Below are 24319 nucleotides of genomic sequence, written 5' to 3' on the forward strand. Positions count from 1 at the left end.
TGTGTATGTGTGTGTATGTGTGGTAACTACTGATTAAACACAGCAAGCACAATAAAAAGACATTAGTCAATTTGTGGCCAAGTTGCCATTTTGTCTCACTTAGCCATGTTGGTGTCGGTGGACTATAATGAAGAAGCACGATCCGTGTTGTAGCTCTTCATCTGTGTGTTTAATAGGATTTATTTTAAATTAGCAGATTTGAAAAAAAGCCAGTCTTTTTTTTCACATAACAGAACTCTCTTTTAGTGAGACCCCATTACCTCGAGGTCACAACGGAATTATCCCCATTATCTCGAGATCAAACTTTGTTTTCACATGAACACGACTTGATTATCTCATTTTGTAATTAGGATTGAAATTTTGTATTCATATTTTGTCAGTAAGTAGTTTTCTGGTGATTTAATCAGGCAGCAGATTGAAGCTGGATCGCACCTCCAACAACGTAAACACAGAGCAGAGCTGCGAAGGAACAGATGGAGAAGCAGAGGACACCATATGTTACCGTGACACATCAAAAACACTTTATTCTACAAGTCAAAGTTTCTTACTATGTTTTTTTTTCTAAAGAACATGATAGCATACGGGAAGAAAACAATACAGCAATACCCAATACACAACACTGATCCATGCCAAGTAATACAAGGGCCCAAATCAAAGAAACAGATACTTTTGTATTACTATAAGCAGCTCATATATCATATACTATCATAAGGGAAGCCAAATTTATAATAGGTCTATATAATATTTCTGAATTCATTTTCATTAACAATTATCAGAGTGTACTTCAGTTATTGTGAAACCAACTGTTTGGAGTCACTATTCCGAAGACTTGAAATAAAATAAATGACCTGAGACTTGACTTGGAGTTGGAAGTTTAAGACTCATGACTTAACTTGAGACATGGTGACTGGAATGACTCGTGTGTGTTCATTGTATCTTTTTTCAGTTTAAATATTAAATATAAAAAAAATGTTTAGCATTACATTCGCACACACTGGGAATCCCCTGTTGTGATTGGATGACTACCCTCTCAAGCTGCTTACGACACCACTTTGAGAACAATCAGACCAGATCAGCATCACGATGTCTGGGCCAAGAGCCATTACTTTTCGGATTCAAGAGTTCCACATGTGACGAGCTGCTTATCAAAGATGACAGCTAGGCTACAACATCAAACTTTGTTCATCATTACATTACATTACATTACAGTCATTTAGCAGACGCTTTTATCCAAAGCGACTTACAATCAGTAGTATATTACATATCATTCACCCATTCACACACTGATGACAGGCTACCATGCAAGGTGCCACCATCAGACTCTAACTAACATTCATGCAACATCCAGTCCACACCGATGGCAAGCCTTCGGGAGCAACTTGGGGTTAAGTGTCTTGCCCAAGGACACATCGACTGCCGAAGCCAGGTATCGAACCACCGATCCTCTGATTGGAGAACTACCTTGCTCTCCACTACGCCACAGCCCCCCATCATTTGAAGACTCGTTCGGATCGGTAAGAGTCTATGAGGGCTGCTTTTCGCCAACGTTAGCCTGATAGCGATTGATATCACTGTTCAACCCAATCGCCAGAATAAACTGTTGGCATTGTAATGTTAGATTTCTGGAAACCAAGGATACTTTTAATCTCAATCTCTAGACTGGGAAAAAAACAACTTTAAAAATACGTAAAAAACAATGAATACAAGATGTTTTGGCTTGTTATAAGTAGAAGGGAATCTGCCAATGGGACAAGTGAAATTGGTTGGTAAGATTTTTTTTAAAAATGTAATAATTAGGCCTTTCGAGATACAAGAGATTTGTGAGGATAGGTGGGAAAACTGATTTTGAGCTGTAATTTTATAGTATCAGGAAGTGTCTTAATGAGCCCATAATGCTCAAAAGTAATATTTTTCACTTAACAAGATATTCAAGATGCAACTAATGAGGTGATACTTGAAATGGAAAAAGTCATCAGTAAAATACAAATAAACAATGAAGAGGATAACTAATTAAAGTGGAGAAATCTGCGGCACATCTGCTTTGAACACAAATAAACTTCTCACTTGGACATGACATATGCTGAAAGAATTTTTTTTTTATAACTCTTTAAAAGTTACAGAATGGACTCCATATACTGTACCTGCCATCTCCTAGCACCTTTTGAAAAACAATTACAGCACGAGGAACATGTTCTATTTAAATAAAGAAAGGTGGGAGTGGAGTGGGTGGAGCGGCCAAAACATGTGTTTTGCTTTATTAACGGCACACAGTAATTATGCAACCTGCCCACATTCATATCACTGTTTCCAGCATGCTGCCTGTAAAACTTTTATGGCGTTGTGGGGGAGGTGTGCCAGAGAATATTTCTTTTTAGGGGTGTCGTGATGAGACCCTCAGGTTTAAGAAAACGCAACTCTGCACTTATAATTGCATCAACCGCCTGAGTTTCCCTCCGTCTTTTAATTTCTGGGGAATATTCAAATGAGATCCAACTTTAGCTCCGTCTCGGTGGCAGGTTGCTAAGCTACAGACCGTGTCAGGAAGTGACAAGCGAACATAATTACAACCCCGGTTGACAGACACCGACCACAGTGTTCATTAGACTTACGCAAGCGTTAAGACATCAAGCCTTTTGAAGGGACAAAAAACCTAAAGTAACCTTTTGTATTGGCTCATTACCACATAATCATTTGGTTATATGTATTTAAACAATTAAAGAGCAAAGGAATCGTTTCTCGTTTCCTTACAGTATTGGAGTTATCATCAAAGTGCTATTTTCTTGCATTTTGAGCATCAAATCCTCCAGGTGCAGCTTGCTATTGGTGGCTTTGATGTGTTGCTCCATAGCTGATAATGAGCAGTGTGACTCCTATGGTGTGTGTGTGCGTGTGTGTGTGTGTGTGTGTGTGTGTGTGTGTGTGTGTGTTTTTGTCTTTGTTTTGTGCTCATTGTTACGATGCTCTCTCTCTCTCTCTCTCTCTCTCTCTCTGCTGCTGCCGTTGCATTAGATGTTGATTGACAGTGATATTAACACCTTTCCCTCACTCTTCCTCTCTTCAGCACCTCAATCAATCCATCCATCTCCCCCCTTGGCCTCAAGGGATGCTGGGAAAATGAAGCTATTTAAAGCAACCAGAGGCATGCAGGAGGCTCTCCTGTGTGTGCAGTAGAAAAAAAAGGCACAATTTACCTTTACATTACAAACACCCAATGCATTGAGTGTGATAAAATAGTCATCTGACTGTCCCTTGTTGAATCTTACAGATTACACATTTTGTAGCTTAAGGTGCCTTCCATAGTTTTTAATCACGTGACTGGCGTGATTGGAGACTGGAGGGCAAAACAGTGATCCAACATGGCGGCTAACACTTGGAACTCCATGGAGCTACCTGCCTGAGGATAAACAGATCTTAACATGAAGGCCCTGAACACATTTCCAAATCACCTTCTTACTACGAGTGATGTGGTCCTGCATGAGCACAAAGTTAGTTATTTCGTAGGTAGTAGTAGGTTAGGTAGTAGGTTATTTCTGATGACTGATTTCCTTTTATTGGTATTTCTTTTCTCCTTTGTGCTCGTCACTGGTCTGAAGTGATCATTTTGTGGTTTTTCTGTTCCTGTATGGATGTGTTTTTTGGCCTATGAGCTCTGTCAAGCTCAGCAGAGAGCAGAAACAAACTATGGCTGGATACATCCAGTATGCTTGCTGTCACTCTTATGCTGCTGACCTGCTGTTTTTATTTCACAGCCAATGTAGAAAAGTGTCTAGGAACAATATGCTTTGTTCAAACCTGTCACACAACATGTATATGAGCAGAGACTTTATCTAGTCAAAGAAAAAACCTGAGTTCCCATGTCTCAGCTTGACTCAAGGACGCACAAAGGAGGTGAAACTAAAAGGTTAAGAGAAAAGAAACACTACTACCAACCAAAATGAAAACAGGGAGGTTTTATGTGATGCATGGAATATGTGCAGCGCTCTTATGGCACAGCAAAGAAAACCCATAGTGTAAACAAGCAAACCAGACTGGGTGACTGCCTCTGACTTAAGTAAAGCTGCACTCACTCGGACCAGGTGAGTTGAATTTTGCAATCAGACCAAGTGAGAAGAATTCCCATGATGACCTGACTCCATCCTCCAGAGGGCTGCATGGAAAGCCTGTCATTGGTGTTTATTTTAAATGCCAACACATAAGGATTTATTATTACATTGAAAAACGTTTTTTAATATTTGGTAGGTTTAATCGGCTAGTTTTCCATGTATCCCAGCAAAATAGTCACAAAGTTGTAACAAAGATGGAATTAATAAATATTGTGTCATGAGATCATTATCAGGGCAACTCCTAAGAACCCTAACTGGTCAACATCACACAGCATGCAACAACTTCATGGCCTCATTACAACAAGGTATAGCAGAATATGATAAAATACACTACATTAGAACATTTTTTCACTTCTTAAATAAATCTTTATTCCCTTGGACAGAGTGTGCACACGATATTACCACCCACCCACGCACACACTCACACACGCCTACCCTGAAATGAGAAATCTCACATAATTGATCCCCATTTGACATGGAACCCTTCCCTCATTGCTTTCCTGTTTTATTTAGATGTACAAGCTTCATTAAGCTCTAATATCACTTCACTTCAGGCCGCCCATCGACAGTTTCAGGCTGGATTTCTAGCAGGGCCAAATGTGAAGCCGACAGAGCTAATTTGTTCTGCAAACATATGCAAATGGGGATCTGTAATAAGGCAAATTCATCATCCAATTTTGTCTGCTCCCTAAATTTACGAGTGTATTTATGGAGGGGGAAAAACGGATGGGCCAACACCTGACATCTATCTAATATACACGTGAGGGTGATTGATTGGGGCCTATGTGGACAGCAGGACAGTGGATGCATACCTGTCATCACGAGCCATCTATATTATCAACATGACATATGTAGTGTGGACTTTATTTTCACGCAAGACAAGCCATCCAATCTGAAATGCCAATGATGTGTTCAAGTCCACGCAAACAATGTGGAAAACTCCACTCCTTTTTCTCCCCACGCAAATTAATGCTTTTATTATTGGCTTGAAAAGTGAACAGCAATAACGAGTAGCTGATTTAATAAGTAATTAAAAGGCTCAAACTCAGTTAATTCAAAGTAATACTTTATTGTTTGATTTTTTTACTTTGATCTCTTTGTTAACACCCTCTGGTTGCTTCTCAAGGAGACAATTGGCATCCATATGTTGTTGACTCTCTGTCTTTTTCTGTAGAACAAGCTGTTATCTTAAATAACAGGCCGTCAACCTGCAGTATGTGAAGGCTCATCATGTGTTTATGTCATCAAGCCGCAAGCAGATGCACGGTGGGAGAGAGTTTGAAGGAATAACGTTAATTGCGACTTTCAGACATATGGCAGGTGACGACTGATGAAGTTACCACGGAAACAGCAGCTCATATGGACACGTATAATGGTGATTAGAGAGTGAGAGTGAATGTAGTCATTATATAGTGAAATCAAATGCAGGATTAAAATGAGTAACATAAGCACTAGAACAAGTCCCTGATTGCTTCTATTCATGTGCCAGCAAACAGACAAGACCATTGGCCCCCAATGTTGTTAGCCTGTGTGTTTCTCTGCACAGGTTGCTATGTCTATCCACTGAGTAGTGACCAGTTCAAGCAAAGGCGGATTATTCCTTTTCAATTTCTTTTTTTTTTGAGGGAAAAGGGAAAATTAAGCGATTTGCAAGAAAAATGCAAACTTTATGTATCAGCTCGCAAGCCTGCACAACTGTTGCAATGCCTGGTAAAGTCCCAGACTTTCAGATTGACTTTCTTTGGAGGACAAGCATGGAAACATATGTACACTTTCTTGCTTTACAGAAAAAATAGACTTGGTTGGTTGTAAGTCTCAAACATTTACTTAAGTTTATATTTAATTTTGTTCTAACTTCCAGTGAGTAAGATTACTTGATTCATTTAAAACCTGGTTGTGCATAAAGTTTTAAACACTGAATACTGATATGTAGATTGATATAAAGTTGTTAGACCCTTTGGGAAATACTCCTTCTTGCTAAGAGTTAGATGAGGAGATTGATACAACATCAGTTGAATGTGCTTTAAGTATAGCTGGAGCAGGGCAGTGATAAGCTATTAACGTTAAGAATGGAAGCAGGGGGAACAGCTTACCTGACTTAAACAAGAGTCTAGCTAGCTGTTTACCCCTTATTTTAATGCTAAGCTAAGCTAATCTCCAGCTCCTAACACACAGCAGCCTGGTCTCCTAAAAATCATGCTCCCAAACTGCATTGTCAATTACCTCGGGAAGGAAACGTATTTTCTCCTGGATAACGTGTGTGTGCGACGCACAAACGTTTTTTAATCATAGTGAACAGAGGTCCATGTAGACAGGAGGTCAAGATGGATGGCTTAAACAAACATATGACCTTTTTCCAAAAGAGTGCTGTTTGTGTCCCCTGGAAAATGAAAAAAATCTACGTGGACTTAATGTAACAAACTACTTATGGAAAGCCAAACCATGATGTTTGACTAAACCTAACCAGGTGGTCTTGTAGTAATTTAATGTTTCAATTTACAATGTTAACCACGTGTTTAAAACTGCGACCATAATCCGGAAGAAAATACTTTTCCCTCCAAACTTTATTGAGAATGCAGTTTGGTTGTATGGCTACCTTATTTGGTAGGAAACAGGGTTGTGCACAGACGTGAGTGTATTTCCCAAAATGTCAAACTATTCTTTTTAATGTTTTTTAAACTATGACCTTTAATAACCAATCTCATAGTAGGAAGACATTCCCTCCTGCAGCAGGACTCTGTAACCTCCTCCATCACTCTGAGTGGCAGATGTGGGACTGAGAATATCCTAAAATGCTGAGAAAAACAAGCTGGATCGTGACTTCCGAAAATCAGGGATCTCAGCACCTGTCAAAGAACTTGCTGAGTTCTTGAGTGTTGATGAAGAACTCTATCAACCCCCAGCAGATAAACAGACACATTTCGGCATTTTTTTGTGACAGGGCATTGACAGTCTTGCTAATTGCCTCTTTAAACATGTGCCAATTACTCTCAGAAACAAATATTTTCAATTTTATCTTCTAGGAAATAGCTGCCACTTTAGCAGGCAGATGAAAGACGTACACCAGGGCTTGTGGGTAAATCAGAATGATGAACATAAAACAACTTGATCAAGGCTAGTTGTCTTATGTTCATTTGCTTTGTGTGTTTTTGGTGTGGGAAGACTTTCATGTATAATTATCTTATCAGAGGGAGCAAACCACATGTTAGCCCCAATGGGCTATGAATGCAGAGAGGAAAGACAAGACATTAAGGAAAGGAAGGAAAGAAGGGAGTAAATTAAATTATAAACCTCCTCCGAAGTAAGAAAAAGAGTTAAAGCACGTTTTCTGTTTAATATGAATATTTATTTAAAAATCCATAGTTCGATACAGAAATAGTCATCTATCATATATATTATCAGACAATCAGTACTTCAGCCATGCTTTCTCTGATTAAATCACGGTTTCAAAAAAGTACAAGATAATTATTTTTTCCATAATTGAACTTGAACTTACTTCCATAATTGAAAAATAAATACACTAGAAAGCAATAGAAACACTGACACAAAATAGATAACCATTAATGAAACAATTCATTTTTCTTAAGAAGGCATCGCACAATTCCAGGAAAATCAGAGAAAGATTTAAGGCCATTTTGTACAGTTAATTTTCATATAGATTTTTATATTTCAAAACACTCAGTTTTTAACAAAAGGAACTGGTGCATCCTTTGTAAAACTGTACATGCAAACATAGTGCACGTTGTTAAGAAGATATGACGAGCATACAATATATTATTTGGATAGCTTTAGTAAACAAAGATCTTATGTGTGTTTACACCTCACATGGTCTATTAAAACACTCTTGTAAAAGGCGCCACACACACTCGCACACACACTATACTTATATCAAACGCATGCACACAGACACACACTCTTAGGGGCTCGGCAAAGTTAGTGAGCTGTTGCTTGATGATGGAAAATGAAAACAATAATAATACCTGTCCCAAAACAGACCAACACAAAATAACTGGCACCAATGACTATGGCAATACGGTATGCATATGTTTGTGTGTAGGTATGGAGGCGAAGAAAGGTCATAATAATAATAACAAAAATATTAGAACATGAATACATTTTGAAATGCTGAAATCTAAGCTGAAAATTGAATTCATATATACTAAAATATTTTTATTTGAAACCCATCCATCTGAATTAAGATGGTCTGACTTACCCTCATTGAATTCTCCTGTAGGTAACTTCAAGTTTAAAAAAAAATAATCAGAAAACGTTTTTTCCCCAGAATTCACATTTCCACATCAAAAACTCATCACTCTGTGACCGACAGCAAGTAACTTAATAGTCTGATCAATTCCATTCAGGCTCAATAGCTAATCCTTTGTAGCCCGAATGCTAATATTTTAAAGCTTGAATTTAATACATTTTTCCTTGATTTTAATTCTTGATAGAAAATTACCAATGTGTTTTGAGCAACGTGAATAATTATGCAATAGTGGTTTAGGAATACAAACCACATAAATTCTGGTTGTTTTCATAGTGAAATATATAAATGCTGTTAAATTTAATCAGCAAACCTTGTTATTTAAAGTGGAGAAATGAGCATGAAGTAAGCGATGACTTTTCCTACCCTGAAAGGATTTGCTGAAGAACTAGTGACTTGAAACAGGAGGTAGTTAGCTGTTCAAATGGCATGGCAGGGGCATCCTGTAGGCTGTTTGTATAGAGCGTGAACCATTAAACATCAGCGTCGTGGGTTTGATTCTGGCCACTAGGAAAACAAAAGTAGCTCTGCACAACGTGGAAGTTGGAGTTAACCTTTACCTTTCTTCCACATGACACATTGTTTCTGCTGGATTAGTTTTTAACCTTTAAAGTGAGGTGTATAACTTTAAAAAAAAAAAAATGACACATTATTCTTTTTACAAATAAAAAAGTGAAATCATAAGCTACACGTTTTGTCTAATCAATACACTCAGGGTTCTGCCACTACAGCTTTAATTGGTCTGGTATGACCGGTAGCTTACGGTGGCTAACGTTAGCTAACTTTAGACAGATATTGCTGTTTTAACTGACGTTACACAGTCCGTTTGACTCTACTTGTACTATTATTAAATTACATTTCAGCAGTAATTTAGCAAATTACTTTGATTAGTACAATGTTATCGGAACGGATAGGAACAAAAGCAGAAACATAAATAAAAGTTGCAATTAACCATAGTTTTGCTTTAAAATGATCCCGTAAACTTGACTTGTGCCCACAGTGGCTGCTGCAAAAAGGGTCGCTTTCATCCTTTGTATATATAAATGTGCTTCTACCAGTAGGGATTCATGCTTAATTGTCACCAAGCAGGAACATGAAACACTTCCATCTCCCAAACATAATCCCTTCTCCGACCCCCGCAGTGCAGGACCTCTAACAGTTTGCAGGATCTAAGTTTTACATTAATGAGCTCCTCATTTTGACCCGCCGTCCTAACGATGTTACCAGCTATGCTCTGAACGCAGTGCGACTGCAGCGGCTAAGCAAACACACAAACACACACTCGAACAGCTAGTCCACTCTGCTACAGTGGTTTTCAGGAGGGGGTTGTGAGGAATAAAAGATGACTTTAGGAAAATCAAGCAACAGGACAAGGAAGTATGAGATTCAAAACAAATTGTGTAGAAAAGATTATTTCAAAATAATCACCTTCAATCACCCTACTGTGTAGTGACATTTGGGTTCCTTTTTTTGTTGTTGAGTATGTCAGTCACACGGTCTGACGGCAATATTCTCGGCTGATTATTTTACAAACAAAAAGATCTGGGAAATTCTTGTTGGATCACCTGAAAACAGCCAAAATGATTCAGTATGTGGAGACCTCAGTGAAGCCAATAGCTGCACATGTATTCTTCTTTAAGACATAATTGATACATACTTATGTGTACATGGTGCTGGGTTTATAATAAACAAGGATTTCATTAGAGACATCAGAGTAAGTCAGCAGATGTTCCATAGTTTTAAGACGGCTTCAGGGTGTTGATACAATAAAAAAACACTGCAATGCTTGAATATCCTTTCACATTGTTGGTGCTGCAATGTGTTTCACTCATGATCAAATTAATGTTAAAATTGTCCTGCATTCCCACCTTTTTTTAAGACTTAAATGTTTCATATGATGTTTTAAAAGAAGTTGTGTCACACGAGAACACACAAATCTCATTCACATTTAACATATCCTCCCATCATCGAAATACTGACAAACCCTTCCACATTCATTACAAAATACAAACTCATTCTTCATTAAACTGACAGGAATCACGCAAATCATCCTCTTAAACGAGATTGCCACGTTAGAATACACGTCATAAAAACCAACATATAAAAAGCTATATCAAAGCTAAAGGTGCAATAAAATGTACACACTGAAAAAACCCAAAATGGAACAAAAAGCCAACACAGGGGAAGTGTGTTTTTTTCTGCATTTTTGACCACTGGGCTCTTTATGCTCTAACGGAATTTCGTTTCAGAGCGAGTGCTGTGTGTTTAAAACATGGGGCGGGGACGTGGTGTTGGACAACACAATGAGACGAAACCCCTGGGCACGTGGGCATCATATTGCCAAGGCAGTTTGGAGGAGAAAAGAGAGAGAGAGAGAGAGAGAAAGAGAGAGAGAGAGAGAGAGAGAGTAGCTATGCTTCCTTTAAAAAGTAAAATTAATGCTCTGCAGAAACATAAAATGCTGGAAACCTTAATTTGGCATTTGAAATGTAAAACCGTTGCTCTTAAATGTTTGCTAATGTCGGCCATACTTAAGGGCTTCTTTGAGACAAAACATAAGACTAAGGCCCGGTCCAAATGTCCCCCCTAAGGCCTTAAACCCTGAATACTAAGGAAATTAACTGACATCAACTGGTAAATGGTTGAGTGCGGGACACTGTAAGGGCTTGAAATGGTAATAATACAGATGGGACAGCCCCTGATAACAAGAGACGTAATTGTCAATTGATATATTTCCTTGATTTTTTTCAAAACGGCTCCAATAATGAATTTTAAATAATGGTTGATGAATAAACCGGGATTTGTACTGGGAAGCAGGTTAGAACAGATATTTTACATTTCCTAATGCACAAAGGATAATTTGGGCATGTCACCTGCTCTGATGAGCATAAAAGAATTGTGCATTTTTTATATTCTGCTCTTCGATTAAAACAAAAAAAATGTCGGATGGAAACACAGCTCGTAAAAGTGACAGAGACATAAGAGAAAGGAAAGAGAGAGAGATAGGAAGAAAGGCTGAAATAGGGAGACAGATAGACAAGACTTCTCAGGCATGAGAGCAGTGCAGACAGACAGACAGACAGACAGACAGACAGACAGAGTGGGTGGAGTGACAAATGGAGATATGGGCAGTCAGACAGACACTCACCCCCCACAGACAGACAGACAGACAAACTGATGGATAGAAGAGGTAGTGCAGGGCCACTGTATGCATGCACTTGACTGAGGCTACACTCATGCAAAAGGTTAATACGAACACCAGAATACAGTACGGTACGGTACAGCACGGTACGGTACGGTACGGTACAGAAGGGCTACCAGAACCTGCACTGCTGCTACCTGACACACACGCCAGGAGAGAGAGAGAGAGAGAGAGAGAGAGAGAGAGAAACTTCATGTTGAAACTATGTGTATATAAAAGTATCAACAGTAAAAATCCTTGTTAGTGTTTACTGTAAACAATGAGTGAGTTGGAGATAGAGAGAGATAGAGAGAGATAGAGATAGATAGAATAAGTGACACATGTTATTTACAGAGAAAGTTCATGACAGAGAAAGTTCATTAAAGATCAAGTTATTTCTTGTTTTTTGTCTGGAGACATTCTCTTCACAATGTTTCCAAAGCTGTCCTTCATTTCCTCTTCCATTCCTTCTTTTCCTCCCAGCTTGAATTCAGGCTCTCCAAACTCTCTCAAGGGCATTTCCGGTTTTCCCAGGCGAGAAAAAAAAAATCCAGACAGTTACAGGAATGCTTGACGGTGGAAGTAAACAGACTCTCATTGGCTTTTCCTGGCCTCAAAAGCGACACTCTCCTGGCACGACATGCAGCTTCCTGAACACGAGAAAGACCACCGTGATCCACGATGACAAGGCATGGAGAGCGGCTTTAGGGAAATGGAAGTACTTTGCGCGTAAAAAGTTCAGCTAACCCCTGACTCCGAAACCGTTCTCTACCCCCCCTCCACACACTCCTCATATCTGGGTTTGGATGGGCGGCCCTGGCGGCGTGTAGGGAGGCGGCGCTGGCGACGGCTTGATCCCGCGGGTCCTCATGTAGGAGAGGAACTGGTCGGGGATCTCGGCCAAGACGTCTTTTGCAAGCCGGGCCATGCTCAGGATGTGGTTACCCGTCCGGTCGATGTAGTCCCTGAATGGGACAAACTGAGAGGGGGGGGAGAGGGAATCAAGTGAGTTAAAGTGAAAAGTTGGAGGGCAAGTTGCGGTCGAACTTAATGCCAAATATCATGTATTGCAGGATTCTTGTTTTAAAATGAGTCGGCTGGAGAAATTTTAAAGTCAGCCAGAGGCAGCATTGTCAACCGACTCATTGAGCTTACATTATCTTAATTAGCTAACTACATCTGATAGCGAAATACATTCGTTAAATCAGCATCAAAATTAGCTGGCTGGAAATTAGCTTTTTTTTGTCTAGTCTGTAAGAAATCAAGGACCCTTTGTTTCAAAAATTGCTGTGAATTGTCAGTGGGAAACCTGCCATCGTTATCACTATAAACTGCACAATCACTGAGCCATAATGGAGAAGTTAAGTGGCGTAGCAACAGTAGCTAAGGGGGACGGGGCTTAGAGAATGGTCGATTGGGAGCAGTAGGAGAGTTGAAGGAGCAGATGGAGTGAAAAGACAAAGAACAGATATCAGAAAGAAGATTAAGAGCAGAGGAATGAGTAGGAAATGTTTGGCAGCACAGAAAGTGTGGAGAAAAAAAAAAAATAGAAAGTTAAAAAAAATAAGAATTTAACTTATATAACATAATAAGTTATTTTGTGAAAGGCAAGATTATTGCTACAGAGAAGAGAGTCTCTCCTAATTAAGACGTTGCATATTCGCCCTATTTTCTAACTTTCTGCAGCACTTGGAGAACAATCTGATCCCTAAGGTCACCGAGATGAGCAGCATCTGTGGAAAGAATGTGCAAATTAGTGATGTGATGTTTTCACTCAGAATATTAGGTATTGAAGCTCGCTGACGCCATTTCCGGCTGCTGGGGTGTGAAGGTGAACAGCTTCAATCTTTAAGATGGAGAAAGGAGACTGGCACAGAGCCAGCAGCTACATACCAAGACCTAGTTAACACCAGCAAATTACTAGGATCCAATATTAGACAAAAAAAATATGGGGATTAGCACTGCTACTTTTCACAACAGCAAAGTCAAGAACTTGTCAGTAACAAGTCAGGAATTTAACTCATATTAGTGTCAGTAGTCTGAAATTGTCATTCAGAAATGGAAACCTGAACCCATAGGACTGCTGGTGTACCGATTGTTGTGAAAATATGTGCCTTGGAATGATCAGATGAGATGAAGATAAAAGTGAGAGGAGCCTTCTATGTGTGCTCTCCTGACTTTAGTCTTTTTCCTGCTTTCCTCACTTCGGTTTTCTTCTTGTGCACTGATTTGCATAAGATAAATCAATCCGAGTCATTCCTCCACCGGCGGTTTAACATGTGCAATCGGCCGAAAAAGATCCCCAGAACAGATCAGGGCATGCCTACTAGTCAATTTCATTGCAACTTTGGTCTTATTTTCATAGATCTTGATTTAGTTAAAACACCTAGAATAATATTCTGTACGTAAACTGTATCTAAAAGACCGACTGTGGCTGCTTGTTTGTGTGTAGATTACTGTTACATCTTTTGTATCAGTTGAATGTTTTGGGAAGGTATTTTGTTGTTTTTGCTCTCCTTTGATATTTTTCATAGTTTCTCAGCAATTGAGTGGAACTTTATCATAAGCGAAATAAATAATGCCTGAACTAGGAAAATAAGACCCAAGTTGTAATAACGGGAAAAGAGGGAATCATCCTTTAAAATCACTTCATTAGATGCACAGTATATGTATTCACAACAATATGTCATTGTTTTGACTGTGCACTTTAACCTCATGGAGGTCAGCAGAGTTTCACTAGAAAAAGAGATTCCTATTTTCCATTGTTAGAGCGCCACTTTACCTCAAAACAGGCACTGCAGTTGAATTCCCATTCAGAATAACTGTCTAAGCTTTGCTCAGGAACCCCTGTAAACATGTTGTTTATTTACATCTCAAGACTGCTGCCTCCTTCACAATGAAAATCCACCCGATGTCATGGAATAAATGCCGGCATATTTCAGTCACGTGTCACAAACCACCGGTTTTATGCTCTTACATGGACAAAGATGCCGAACTAAATGAGGACAGATAGGAGAGTGTTTGTCACCTACAATCACAGGATCATACGAGAAGCCAATTTGTGCTGGAAAAACTTGTTGGGAAATGTAACCCTCGCCATGCCACTAGGGGTTATTAGCCTGCTGATAATGAGAGCGTGTAGGCAGAACTGGTGTAATGTTCCAGTACTGAAACATTGTTTTAACACCATCTCCAGGTCCTCTTCTGCATATGTGCATGTGTGTGTGTGTACTTCAGCTTGTTAAAAAGCCAACTAACGAGTTGCCCCCCTCGCTAACGTGGGCAAAGAGAGGGTGTGGGGTAGCGATATACGACAACGGCAGTATTAAAGGTCACAGAGAAGAGAAATGTGACTCCAATGTGTCACAACAAACAAACTGTGTTTTGATTTGATCTCTTTGCTGTGGTGCTAGGGAATGAAAAGAGTATGAAAGGTAATACTTGTCATTGTCTTACACCAAAAAAAAAAACAACGATACAAATAAGGATATCAATAAAGGGATGAATACGGATGATTGACAGGCTGAAGGATAGATTTAGATCCCAGCAGTAATTTTCATTTTTAAATACGTAGTCTCTGTTGCTGTTCTCCTCTCTGTTGGAGCCCACTTTATATTGCAACAGAAGTCAAAAGGTGGACTCTGAAATGGCTAAGTTTTCGCAGCTCAGTGAAAAAGTCCCTTCTGTGTTTGAATGACTGCAGACCTGTTGCCGTCCTGTAGGCCGGGGTTCAAGCTGAAGGCCTCTGTTCATCCACTTTAATGAGGAAGATACAGAGAGACATGGCCCACTCTTCACAGACGCTGGGGAGCATGCCATTATCCCTCTGTGTGTATGTGTGTGGAGCGTTTGTGTGTTCGTCTTGCCATCTGGGGTTCGATGCACCGTGGGGTTGAGGTGACCAGGTGTCTGTCTGCATGGACCGAGCTGAGCAGCCTGGACCGGACTCAGGTGTTGTTTTGGCTGCTCGCCTTTAAAACAGTTACAAGGCGCGCACACAAATCTTTCTAAGCTTCCAAATCAATACTGTGAGTTTTAATGCTTTTTGCATGATTAAGTTAACGAGTGACTCGATGGCTATGCTATCCCTGTGGGCAACTGCCATGGGGCTCCATGCTGCTTGCAATTATGTTTGGGATTATACACCACTAAATTGACATGGTAAATAACATTGCATGATCTAGTTTTAAGACCTTTATTATCTTACTTTTGTGCTTTAATTTAATGTGTTCAGTTAAATTAATGAAGGTTCAAACCCGGAGAGAGGAAGTCTTCTAGCACAGATAAACTGTAAACATTACTGAGAGAAAGGGAGGATCACAGGGTAAATAAGAGGCTCAGCACCTAATAGTTACCCTGGAGCAGTGGAGTTATTTTAATTCCCCCTTGATTTTTATTCAAAATCTCTCACATTTGAAGACGGAGGATCTAGGTGGCCAAGAGGCAGAGCTGATTTGTAATCTCAGATGTGATTTCACAATCAGACTTTACACGAGAGAAGAATAAAACAGCAGTGGGGGAACGGTCTGATAGAAAGAGAGTATTGTGTACCTGAACAATGTCCCTCTCAGCATATCTTCCTCTGGATGAGATTCTGATTTCATCACCATCCAACTCCACCATGGCTTAGGAGAAGAAAGATAAAAATGCACGCATTATTACTGTAGTCAGATTCTACAAAGAAAGACCTACAGAGTTCCAATGAGAGCTTGCAACAAGCAAAATACAAAAGCGGGTTCTGCAGCTTCGAAACAGAGGTAATTTCCCACCAGAACCCAGAGTCAATAGAGTGGAAAAAGAAGTATAATTACACATTAATGTAACTCACATGTTCTTTTCGACTTACCATCAAATTCTGCAGGCCCCACCCCCACGATGATGATTGACATTGGCAGACAGGAGGCCTGCAGGAGAGAAACAATGAATATTTGATACTTTAAAAAAATAAATAAAACGTTCTTCTTTTGTGAGCCAAGCATGTTCTCATTCCCACAGCGTCAAATGCCAACGTTGTCATGGCGGTTTGACGTCTGATTCAGATGTATAAGTAACCTTTAACATCAGTATGAGACGCATCGGGCTTCCAAGTTACTCCAATTAAATCCATCCGCGGCAATATTAGATGCTCAGAGCAACTGACCCAGAATGCATTTGTGTATGTCGCGTGTGAAACCATAAGCCTCTAGCCTAATTACGTCATACAAAGCCTAAGTTTATTATGTAAATTACGTTAATATAATTAAGTTATATATCAAACAAACTTCTTTACCCAAACCACTTAAACCACAATCCTTTTCCTAAACCTAACCAAGTAGTTTTGTTGCCTAAACCAAAGTGACTCCAAGAGGTGGGAATGAGAATTGGTTGGTCTATCTTTGTGGGTCGTTAGTAAGATAAAGAAGATACAGCTTTGGGCACTCACAGATTGTGTCATGTTCTTGTTCACATGTGGTACAGACAGTGTGTAAACATAGTGCTGCGTGGGTCGAGGCGTCACGAGGAATAATATTAGAGACGAGAGAATCAACAACACGGCTTGGACCTGCTGACAGCGAATAAATTACATGTGTTTGTGTGTGTAGGCATGTGTGTAGGTGTCACAGAGAGGATATTATGAAGAAAAGGCGAGCGGCGTGTGTGTGTGTGTGTGCGTTTGTGTGTATTCAGCGTGTTTTGAGTAATGGGTTGACTTCAGGCAGCAAAGCAATAGATGATCTTATCAAAACATCTCTTTATTTTTCGATCCCCCGGTAAAGGTTTTCTTTACATCTCTGCTGCCCTTTGCTCTCTTTTTTTCTCCCCTCGTCTCCGCCGCCGCCTCCTTCTCCTCTCTTAGCCTCCCTTTCTCCTTAACATTCCCCCTCCTCTCAACCTCTACACTCCTTCTCTGCCTTTAAAGGGCTGAGATGGATCGCTGGCTTTACGGAAACGGCTGCCATTCACTGTTCACTTTGTTTGCATTCTACATCGCACCCTGGCTTCTCTCTGGAGTATGCTACGACTTGACAGTGATGGAGAGGACGGACGCAGGGTGAATAACATGCTGTCAAAAGTGAGGCCGGCACAGCCAACACTGAACAAAAAAAAAACTGTAGCAGAGGCTCCCCAGTCACATCATATTTCTTTTGGCACTGCAGGGAAGGATGGAGAAGCAGAGACGAGTAAAGATGTGTGTCAGAACCAAACCTCTAAACAACCTCTTTTGTTTACGCATGAGACTATTGTACTGCATGGATCTGCTAGATTTACATTATCTGCTTCTAACAATATGTGTAATAATTCCCATAGTCAGTACATCTGTAAGCTGACAGCGAGCTGCCTAATTAGGAAATAATGGCACAGCTGTTTTCCAGCTTTCATTCAAAGGCAGATTTTTTGCTCCCAGGAGCAAAACAAGTAAAGATGAGGATGATTTCAGAGGCACATTTTTGCCCAAATTTAATAAGTTCTCACCATGACAGTGCTACTCATTTGCATAAATATTTTCATGGTTTTATATCGAAGCATCTGTGCTTTATGAAATACAACACACTGCTGCATAATTAAGGCTTTAATTGTGAAAGTTCTTGGTGATAAAAATGAAATATAACAAACGAGAGCCAAAAACAATAAAAGCTCTTTCCTAACATCCTATTCATAGCCACAGTTTGTCTTTCAGACAGTTTTACATACAGAAAACTATAAAGTAGTTTTATACTAAATCATCAGCTGTCTTAATGGCAGCATCTTTCTCAAAATCTAAGTCTGCTTTGTTTTTAATGCTACAACTTCTTTCATCTGTCTTTTCATGTGTTCCTTTCATCTTTAGTGAGGTCCATTGTATTGCTTTTTGTATAAAATCTGCTACATAAAGGTTGTTTTATTTGTAAGGGATTGAATTGTACATTATATTGTATATTACATTTTTTATGCTTTGATAAAACCGTACTTTGCTTTTGAATGAGCTTCAAAATGACACAGCCTCAACAGTCCTGGTGATGCAAGACCGGATCAGATCCTGGCAGTGAGCCTGGCCGAGCATGCAGACAACCTCATGTCAAACCACCTGTTTAGAACTTATTCATCAATGCTGAAGACTTCCTGGTCGCTCCAGGTCTGCAAGCCTCCGGTTCCCAGCTTGCTTGCAAGTTTAGTTTTTCATTATCATTACTTGCAAATTTCCCCGCTGCGGGACTAATAAAGGATTATCTTATCTTATCTTATCTTATCAAAGCAATTTATAGATGCAACTGATGTTCTCGAACAAAAAGAGCGTCAGTAAAAAGTTAGTACACTTTTTTCCTTATTTTGTGGGCAGGGTCAGGTGTTAACAGCTCCAGTGGACACACTTACGTTGACAATAGACTCCTTGGTCTGGGCCATGTCTGAGATTACACCATCTGTGATGATGAGGAGCACAAAGTACTGCGAGCCATCCTTCACTGAAGCTGCATACCTACATGCAAAAACACAAAACAAAACAATATTTGTAATCATTTACAAATCAAGTACTTCTCTTTGTAAATGTCTCTTTGAGTGAACTCTATAGATTCTCAGCTCAATACGGCTATCAATTTCTGATGCCATGTTTAGCGTGACCTTTCACTTACATGTGGGACCTGAATCGACTGTTACTGATATTTACACACTGAGATTATTTCAGTCGCTTCGGCTTTCTGCTAAACTTCACCTTTGTGCACCGGGAGGTTAGATCTATGTCTGTCTCCTCCCCACTGCTGATAACCGATGTTTAGGTGTCACACTGAAGATGATCACAACATAGCAGATACGTAGGGCAACAACTGAAGAGATGCACAGAGAGGAGCAGCATGTGGGAGTAAAGGTAGAGGGTCGGTCAAACAAACAGAGAAGAGGAGGTGGGGCTGGGATTACCAATAAAAAACAAACAAACCTGTGCTTGGCTACAAAGTTGTCAAATAGGCAACAAAATAAATGTGTTACTGTTTACAGTAAAATTAACATATTTATCTTATTTGCTGTATGGATTAAAACATTTTGTTTGCTACATTGTATTTTTTGTGCTTCGTGTTCTCCTGTTTATATGGACCAGTGACAGTGCTTTAGTAACAGATAATCAAACTATACATAAACCAAAAATTTGGGGCAAAACAACAAAAGAAAAAGAAGAAGAGATAAGAAGAAGCCAAAATTAAATGTATTATTAGGAATAGTTCTTGCAGAGAGTCTATTTGATGAATATGAAGCTACAGTCAGGAGAATGTTAGCTTAGCTTAGCATAAAGAGTGCAAGCAGGGTGAAACAGCTAGCATGGCTCAGTGTGAAGGTTAGGTGAATTTTCCAAAACTGTTCCTTTAAAAAGAGAGAATGCCAAGTGTTTAATGAAATTACAGTCAGAGAAAAGGTGTGATTTGTTTGTGCATCAAAAAACAACACGCCGGGGGCGAGTGGACAAAAGCTAAAAGGAAAGTTCATTACAGGGGTTTAATTGAAGGTGGACACAATTCAGGAAAAAGAGTAAAGGGTATTTCAGATGAAATTACAGGCTAAATAAAGACCTGCCTCTGTATTACTGCTTGTCTCACCATTTCCCTTCAGAGTGCCTCTTCATGTGTAACTATGCAATTAAGATTTCAGTAAATTATCTTCTCAATATGTGAAGTAACCTGATGAGAGGCTTCACTTGAGTACATCTCTTTAATTACCCGCTGGCATGAATAGTTCCTTAATGTCTTGTCTGGATCACGATGTCCGCGTGGCTTTGCTGCTGCATAAATTATATTCTTGTCTATGCAGTGACTCAAACAAACATGCAATCAGCTGTCAGGTACTTTCTCTGTTTGTGCCCTTCTCTCCCCCTCGAACTCTTGCTAGCTACCTGGCAACACTCGCTGCTCGGAGCCTATTACAGAAAACCTGAGAACACATGCTGAGCGTGAACCGCAAAGTGAAATGTACTCTGTGTTTTTTCACACAAATTCTAATTAATTCAGTTCATTATATAAGCAGTGATAGCAAATATGTAAGTGTAAAACAAGAGTGTGGAATAATAAACATTGTAAACCAATTACTGGAGTAAATGTAAATCAGATAAGTTGGAAAAATTGGTGAATTGTATGTTACAATGTTTAAAATAACTTACCTTGCCACGTGGTTGATGACGGGGGAGAAGTTGGTGGGTCCGTAGAGCTGGACTGACTTCAGACTCTGGTAGTAGGCTTCCATCACACCGTCGATGCCTGTACAGTACGGGTTCTGAGGGTTCCCGTTCTACATTAAGGAGAGGAGAGGAAGCCATCATTAACCTGCATGATTCATTTCAGATGCATCGAGGAGAAACTGATGGAACAAACAGACACTCTTGTTGGAAGAGACTCAGATGTAGTTTTTTTATGATATTGGTATTTTAAGAGTTAGTGTAAATTGCTGTTCAATTCTGCTGGACTGACATTAAAACCTGATGTTAACAATTGCTACTTCTGATGAAAAAGTAGCTGTTGTAAACCCCTCTTGTTGCATAAGAGGTATCTTCAGTGGTGTAAGATTGGGTGGTTTGAAAACCCAATGCAGGGTACATCTCCACATTTAACTCCCTCCCTGCCTTACATCCTGGTCCCGGCCCCTCTAGTTCGTACCAAGGCAAACTCGTGGGAGATCCGTCCATCGGGTGGCAGCTTGGCTCCGAACCCCAGTGCTGGAAACATCTTATCGCTGTCGTAGTCCTGGATGATTTCTCCTACTGCCTTCAGGGCCATTGCGTAGGCATTCAGCTGGTATGGGCTCATGTAGTGTAGTGATGTGGGCTGGGCTGGGTTACCTGTTTGTGACAAAGGGAACACACACACAGACAGGTGATACTCTGTGGGACAATGGAAGAGGTTAGGTGGTCACTGCATCAAAGTGATGCTAAACTACCACAATTGTATGTGTACCTTTGCTATAGCAACCGTTCCAGCTGACTAACTTCCATATAAACTAAACTGACTTACTGCAAGTTGCGGACGTCAGTATAGTGCATAGAGAGCCAGAGTAAATGAGAACAATTCAACAACTTCATCCACACACTCGTCAAAATGTAGATAAGCATATTGCTTTCGCCAGAGGAGTGACATCTTTGTTTGGCTTATTTTCTCCAGCCAGTGTAGCATTAAAGCATGGTGGAATTACCAAGCTAGCTATCTTACTGGTGTACAGCAGGCTAGTTAGCTCGATTGCCGATTCCACCATGCTTTAATGCTACACTGGTTACAGAAGATGAGCCAAAAAGTGGGCTGGGGCCAGCACTGGTTCTAAAGGCCAGTCAGCCTCACTTCCCAACTCTCCCTGGTGAGCTGGGACAACACTTCATGTCCCCACTTACATGCTAACAACTAACAACAATCGCCATTTCCTTTTGTACTTGTCAAATGACCACGGAAAAGTATTCTATTTCTGTGCATTTTACCTAACAGTAAAAACCCAAACCAGGTAATTTATTACCCATCAGGGGTGTAAACAACATGAATTGCCAGCAGCTGTGTGGGCATCATGGAGCTTTTTATGAAGTAATGTCACTATCTGAAAAGCCACTTGAACCTTTAAATTATGTTTTTCCTATACTTTTTGTTCAGTGGTTCAATACATCAGCCAGTGACTCCAACAGCCAACCATCAAACAGTTCTCTGGGTGTTCTGTTTGAATGAAAACAAAACCATGCATCACATCACTGATGGAGCCAAATTGGCTGCTAATTACCTTAATGTAATATTAATATGAAACGATTTTTGACTAGCTATTCCAGCTGTGTTTTTAAAAACTGCAGAACTCCACTAGTAATCATTCTAAATTGAGATGTTGGTTAGAGCCAGACAAGATCAAGTAAATCTCATGATCAAACATCTACTGCTACCGCCTGCCTGTCCTGCTCGGACCGAGCTCAAGGGTAGATGGATAACACTTTCCTTAATCACAGCCATCGTAGCATGTTACTGCACTCAGCTCTAGCTGCCAGGTGTGATGGAGAAGGCCATTAGGAAAGACTTGATTCCCATCTGCATTTATTTGAATAAACACTCTTCGTAGGCATTCGGAGCACTTTGTGTTCCCTTATGCGGGTCTCTGAGTGTGTGTGCACATTCAAAGTGTGTGTGTGTGTGTGTGTGTGTGTGTGTGTGTGTGTGTGTGTGTGTGTGTGTGTGTGTGTGTGTGTTTACTGGGAGGCTCACCATTGGAAGCTGTGAAATCGATGGCAACAGTGAAGTTAATCTGGGTCCTGAGAAGACAAAAGCAGAGAGGTGAATCATTAATCAACAACCATTTCCCCCCTCTCTGTTTCTCTCTCTACACTCACACACTCACACACACGCACACGCACACGCACACACACACACACACACACACACACACACACACACACACACACACACACACACACACACACACCTGTGATCAAACCAGAAACAATCAGAAGAAATGGACTGCAGGCACAATCAGGTAAAGTGATCAAACAGAGTTCCTCCTGCCCTTTAACTGTGACAATAATGATTAGACAGTGAGTTACTGGGCTTTTAAAGGCTGAGGAAGGTTGTTGTTTTTTAATGGAGAACACACCAATAGTCTCCGTAACTGCACGAGGGAAAGAAGCATGTGCCACCCTGACTTCGCACCCAAAATTCAACTCCCTTCAGCTGTGACCCCGGCCCTTTACAAGGTGGATCCATTGACACTCTGGTAGACAGGGGGGTAAATTTGAAAAGTGCTGAATCAGACCGCAAAGACCTAATGGATCCAGAGTTACACAACTGTAAGCCGCAAACATCACAGGACTCTGTGTGTACCAAATGTCATTGCAGTACATATATTAGTCATTGAGACAGACTACATAAAATCAGAAACGTCATGGTGGCGCTAGAGAAAAAGTGTGCTTCATTTTGTTAAAAAAACTCCAAAGCCAACAAAGTTTCATCTTCTAAGAAACATCAATGTCTATACAAAATGTCATGGCAACCAATCCGATAATCATTGAGATATGTCAATTTGGACTATAGTGGTGGACTGACTCACCAACCACGCTAGCATGGCTAAAGAGGCCTACGTCACCATCCAAGAGAATGTGATGGATATCAGATTAGACAATGTATGTTGTGTCTTTACATATTCCACATTTTCATGATTTCCAATGATGTTTACATAGCAGCCTAGATTAAGCATGCTCAATAAGACGATGAAACCTAAAAACACATAGACATGTCACTTTGACCTTAACTATTCCTCACACAAAGTTTGCACCCAAAAAAGAGGCATGAAACAAGACAGTGAAAAACAAAACACATTTCACAGCACCCAGCATGAGAGAGCATCACATCTCTCTTCATCAAAACATTTCCTAACTTGTTAACCTGCAGGAGCAGGATGTGGTTAAGCTCTCTGTCGGCCTGTCACAGCTTTTTCACACCAATCCTGATCTGCTGCCAAACACAGATACACTCTGTCTACCTTACACAAACTCCTGTGTTCAGATAGTAACAAACAGCCAGTAGCTCATCATCTCTGTCACCTCAGCAGGCCATGTGAGGTGCAGGCACTGTGCTGTCCAGAGGAGACAGAATGAGAGGGAGGAGAGACATTTAACATCCAGGGTTTTTCAAAACACAGGAACCCAACAAGGGCCAGTTTGGGAAGCTGCCATCTCAGGTTAGCAAACAGATATTAGTTGTTAAGTTAAGAAAAGCAATACCCATGCCTTAACTGAAACACAGGGTCAAGCGGGCATGTTTTTTCTTGTTGAGGTTGTTGGATATTACATTTTTTAATGATTTACAATTTACTACTACTCTG

At 40.2% G+C, this 24319-nt stretch overlaps 1 protein-coding gene across 2 annotated transcripts in view; it reads right to left on the reverse strand.

Annotated features, from left to right (window-relative positions):
• Positions 1 to 7439: 7439 nt before the first annotated feature.
• Positions 7440 to 24319, reverse strand: part of LOC129112333 (copine-8) — a 77229-nt gene continuing 60349 nt past the window's right edge. For both annotated transcript variants that reach the window (XM_054624386.1, XM_054624387.1), the window contains exons 14-20: positions 22708 to 22754; positions 21139 to 21320; positions 20646 to 20773; positions 18878 to 18980; positions 16392 to 16449; positions 16097 to 16170; positions 7440 to 12524 (exon numbers count right to left, since the gene is read on the reverse strand). In XM_054624386.1, coding sequence (XP_054480361.1) covers positions 12336 to 12524; positions 16097 to 16170; positions 16392 to 16449; positions 18878 to 18980; positions 20646 to 20773; positions 21139 to 21320; positions 22708 to 22754 — 781 coding nt within the window. In that variant the 3' untranslated portion in view covers positions 7440 to 12335. The remainder of the gene's footprint in view (positions 12525 to 16096; positions 16171 to 16391; positions 16450 to 18877; positions 18981 to 20645; positions 20774 to 21138; positions 21321 to 22707; positions 22755 to 24319) is intronic.

The sequence above is a fragment of the Anoplopoma fimbria genome, chromosome 23, assembly GCF_027596085.1.
Source record: "Anoplopoma fimbria isolate UVic2021 breed Golden Eagle Sablefish chromosome 23, Afim_UVic_2022, whole genome shotgun sequence".
NCBI lineage: Eukaryota > Metazoa > Chordata > Actinopteri > Perciformes > Anoplopomatidae > Anoplopoma > Anoplopoma fimbria.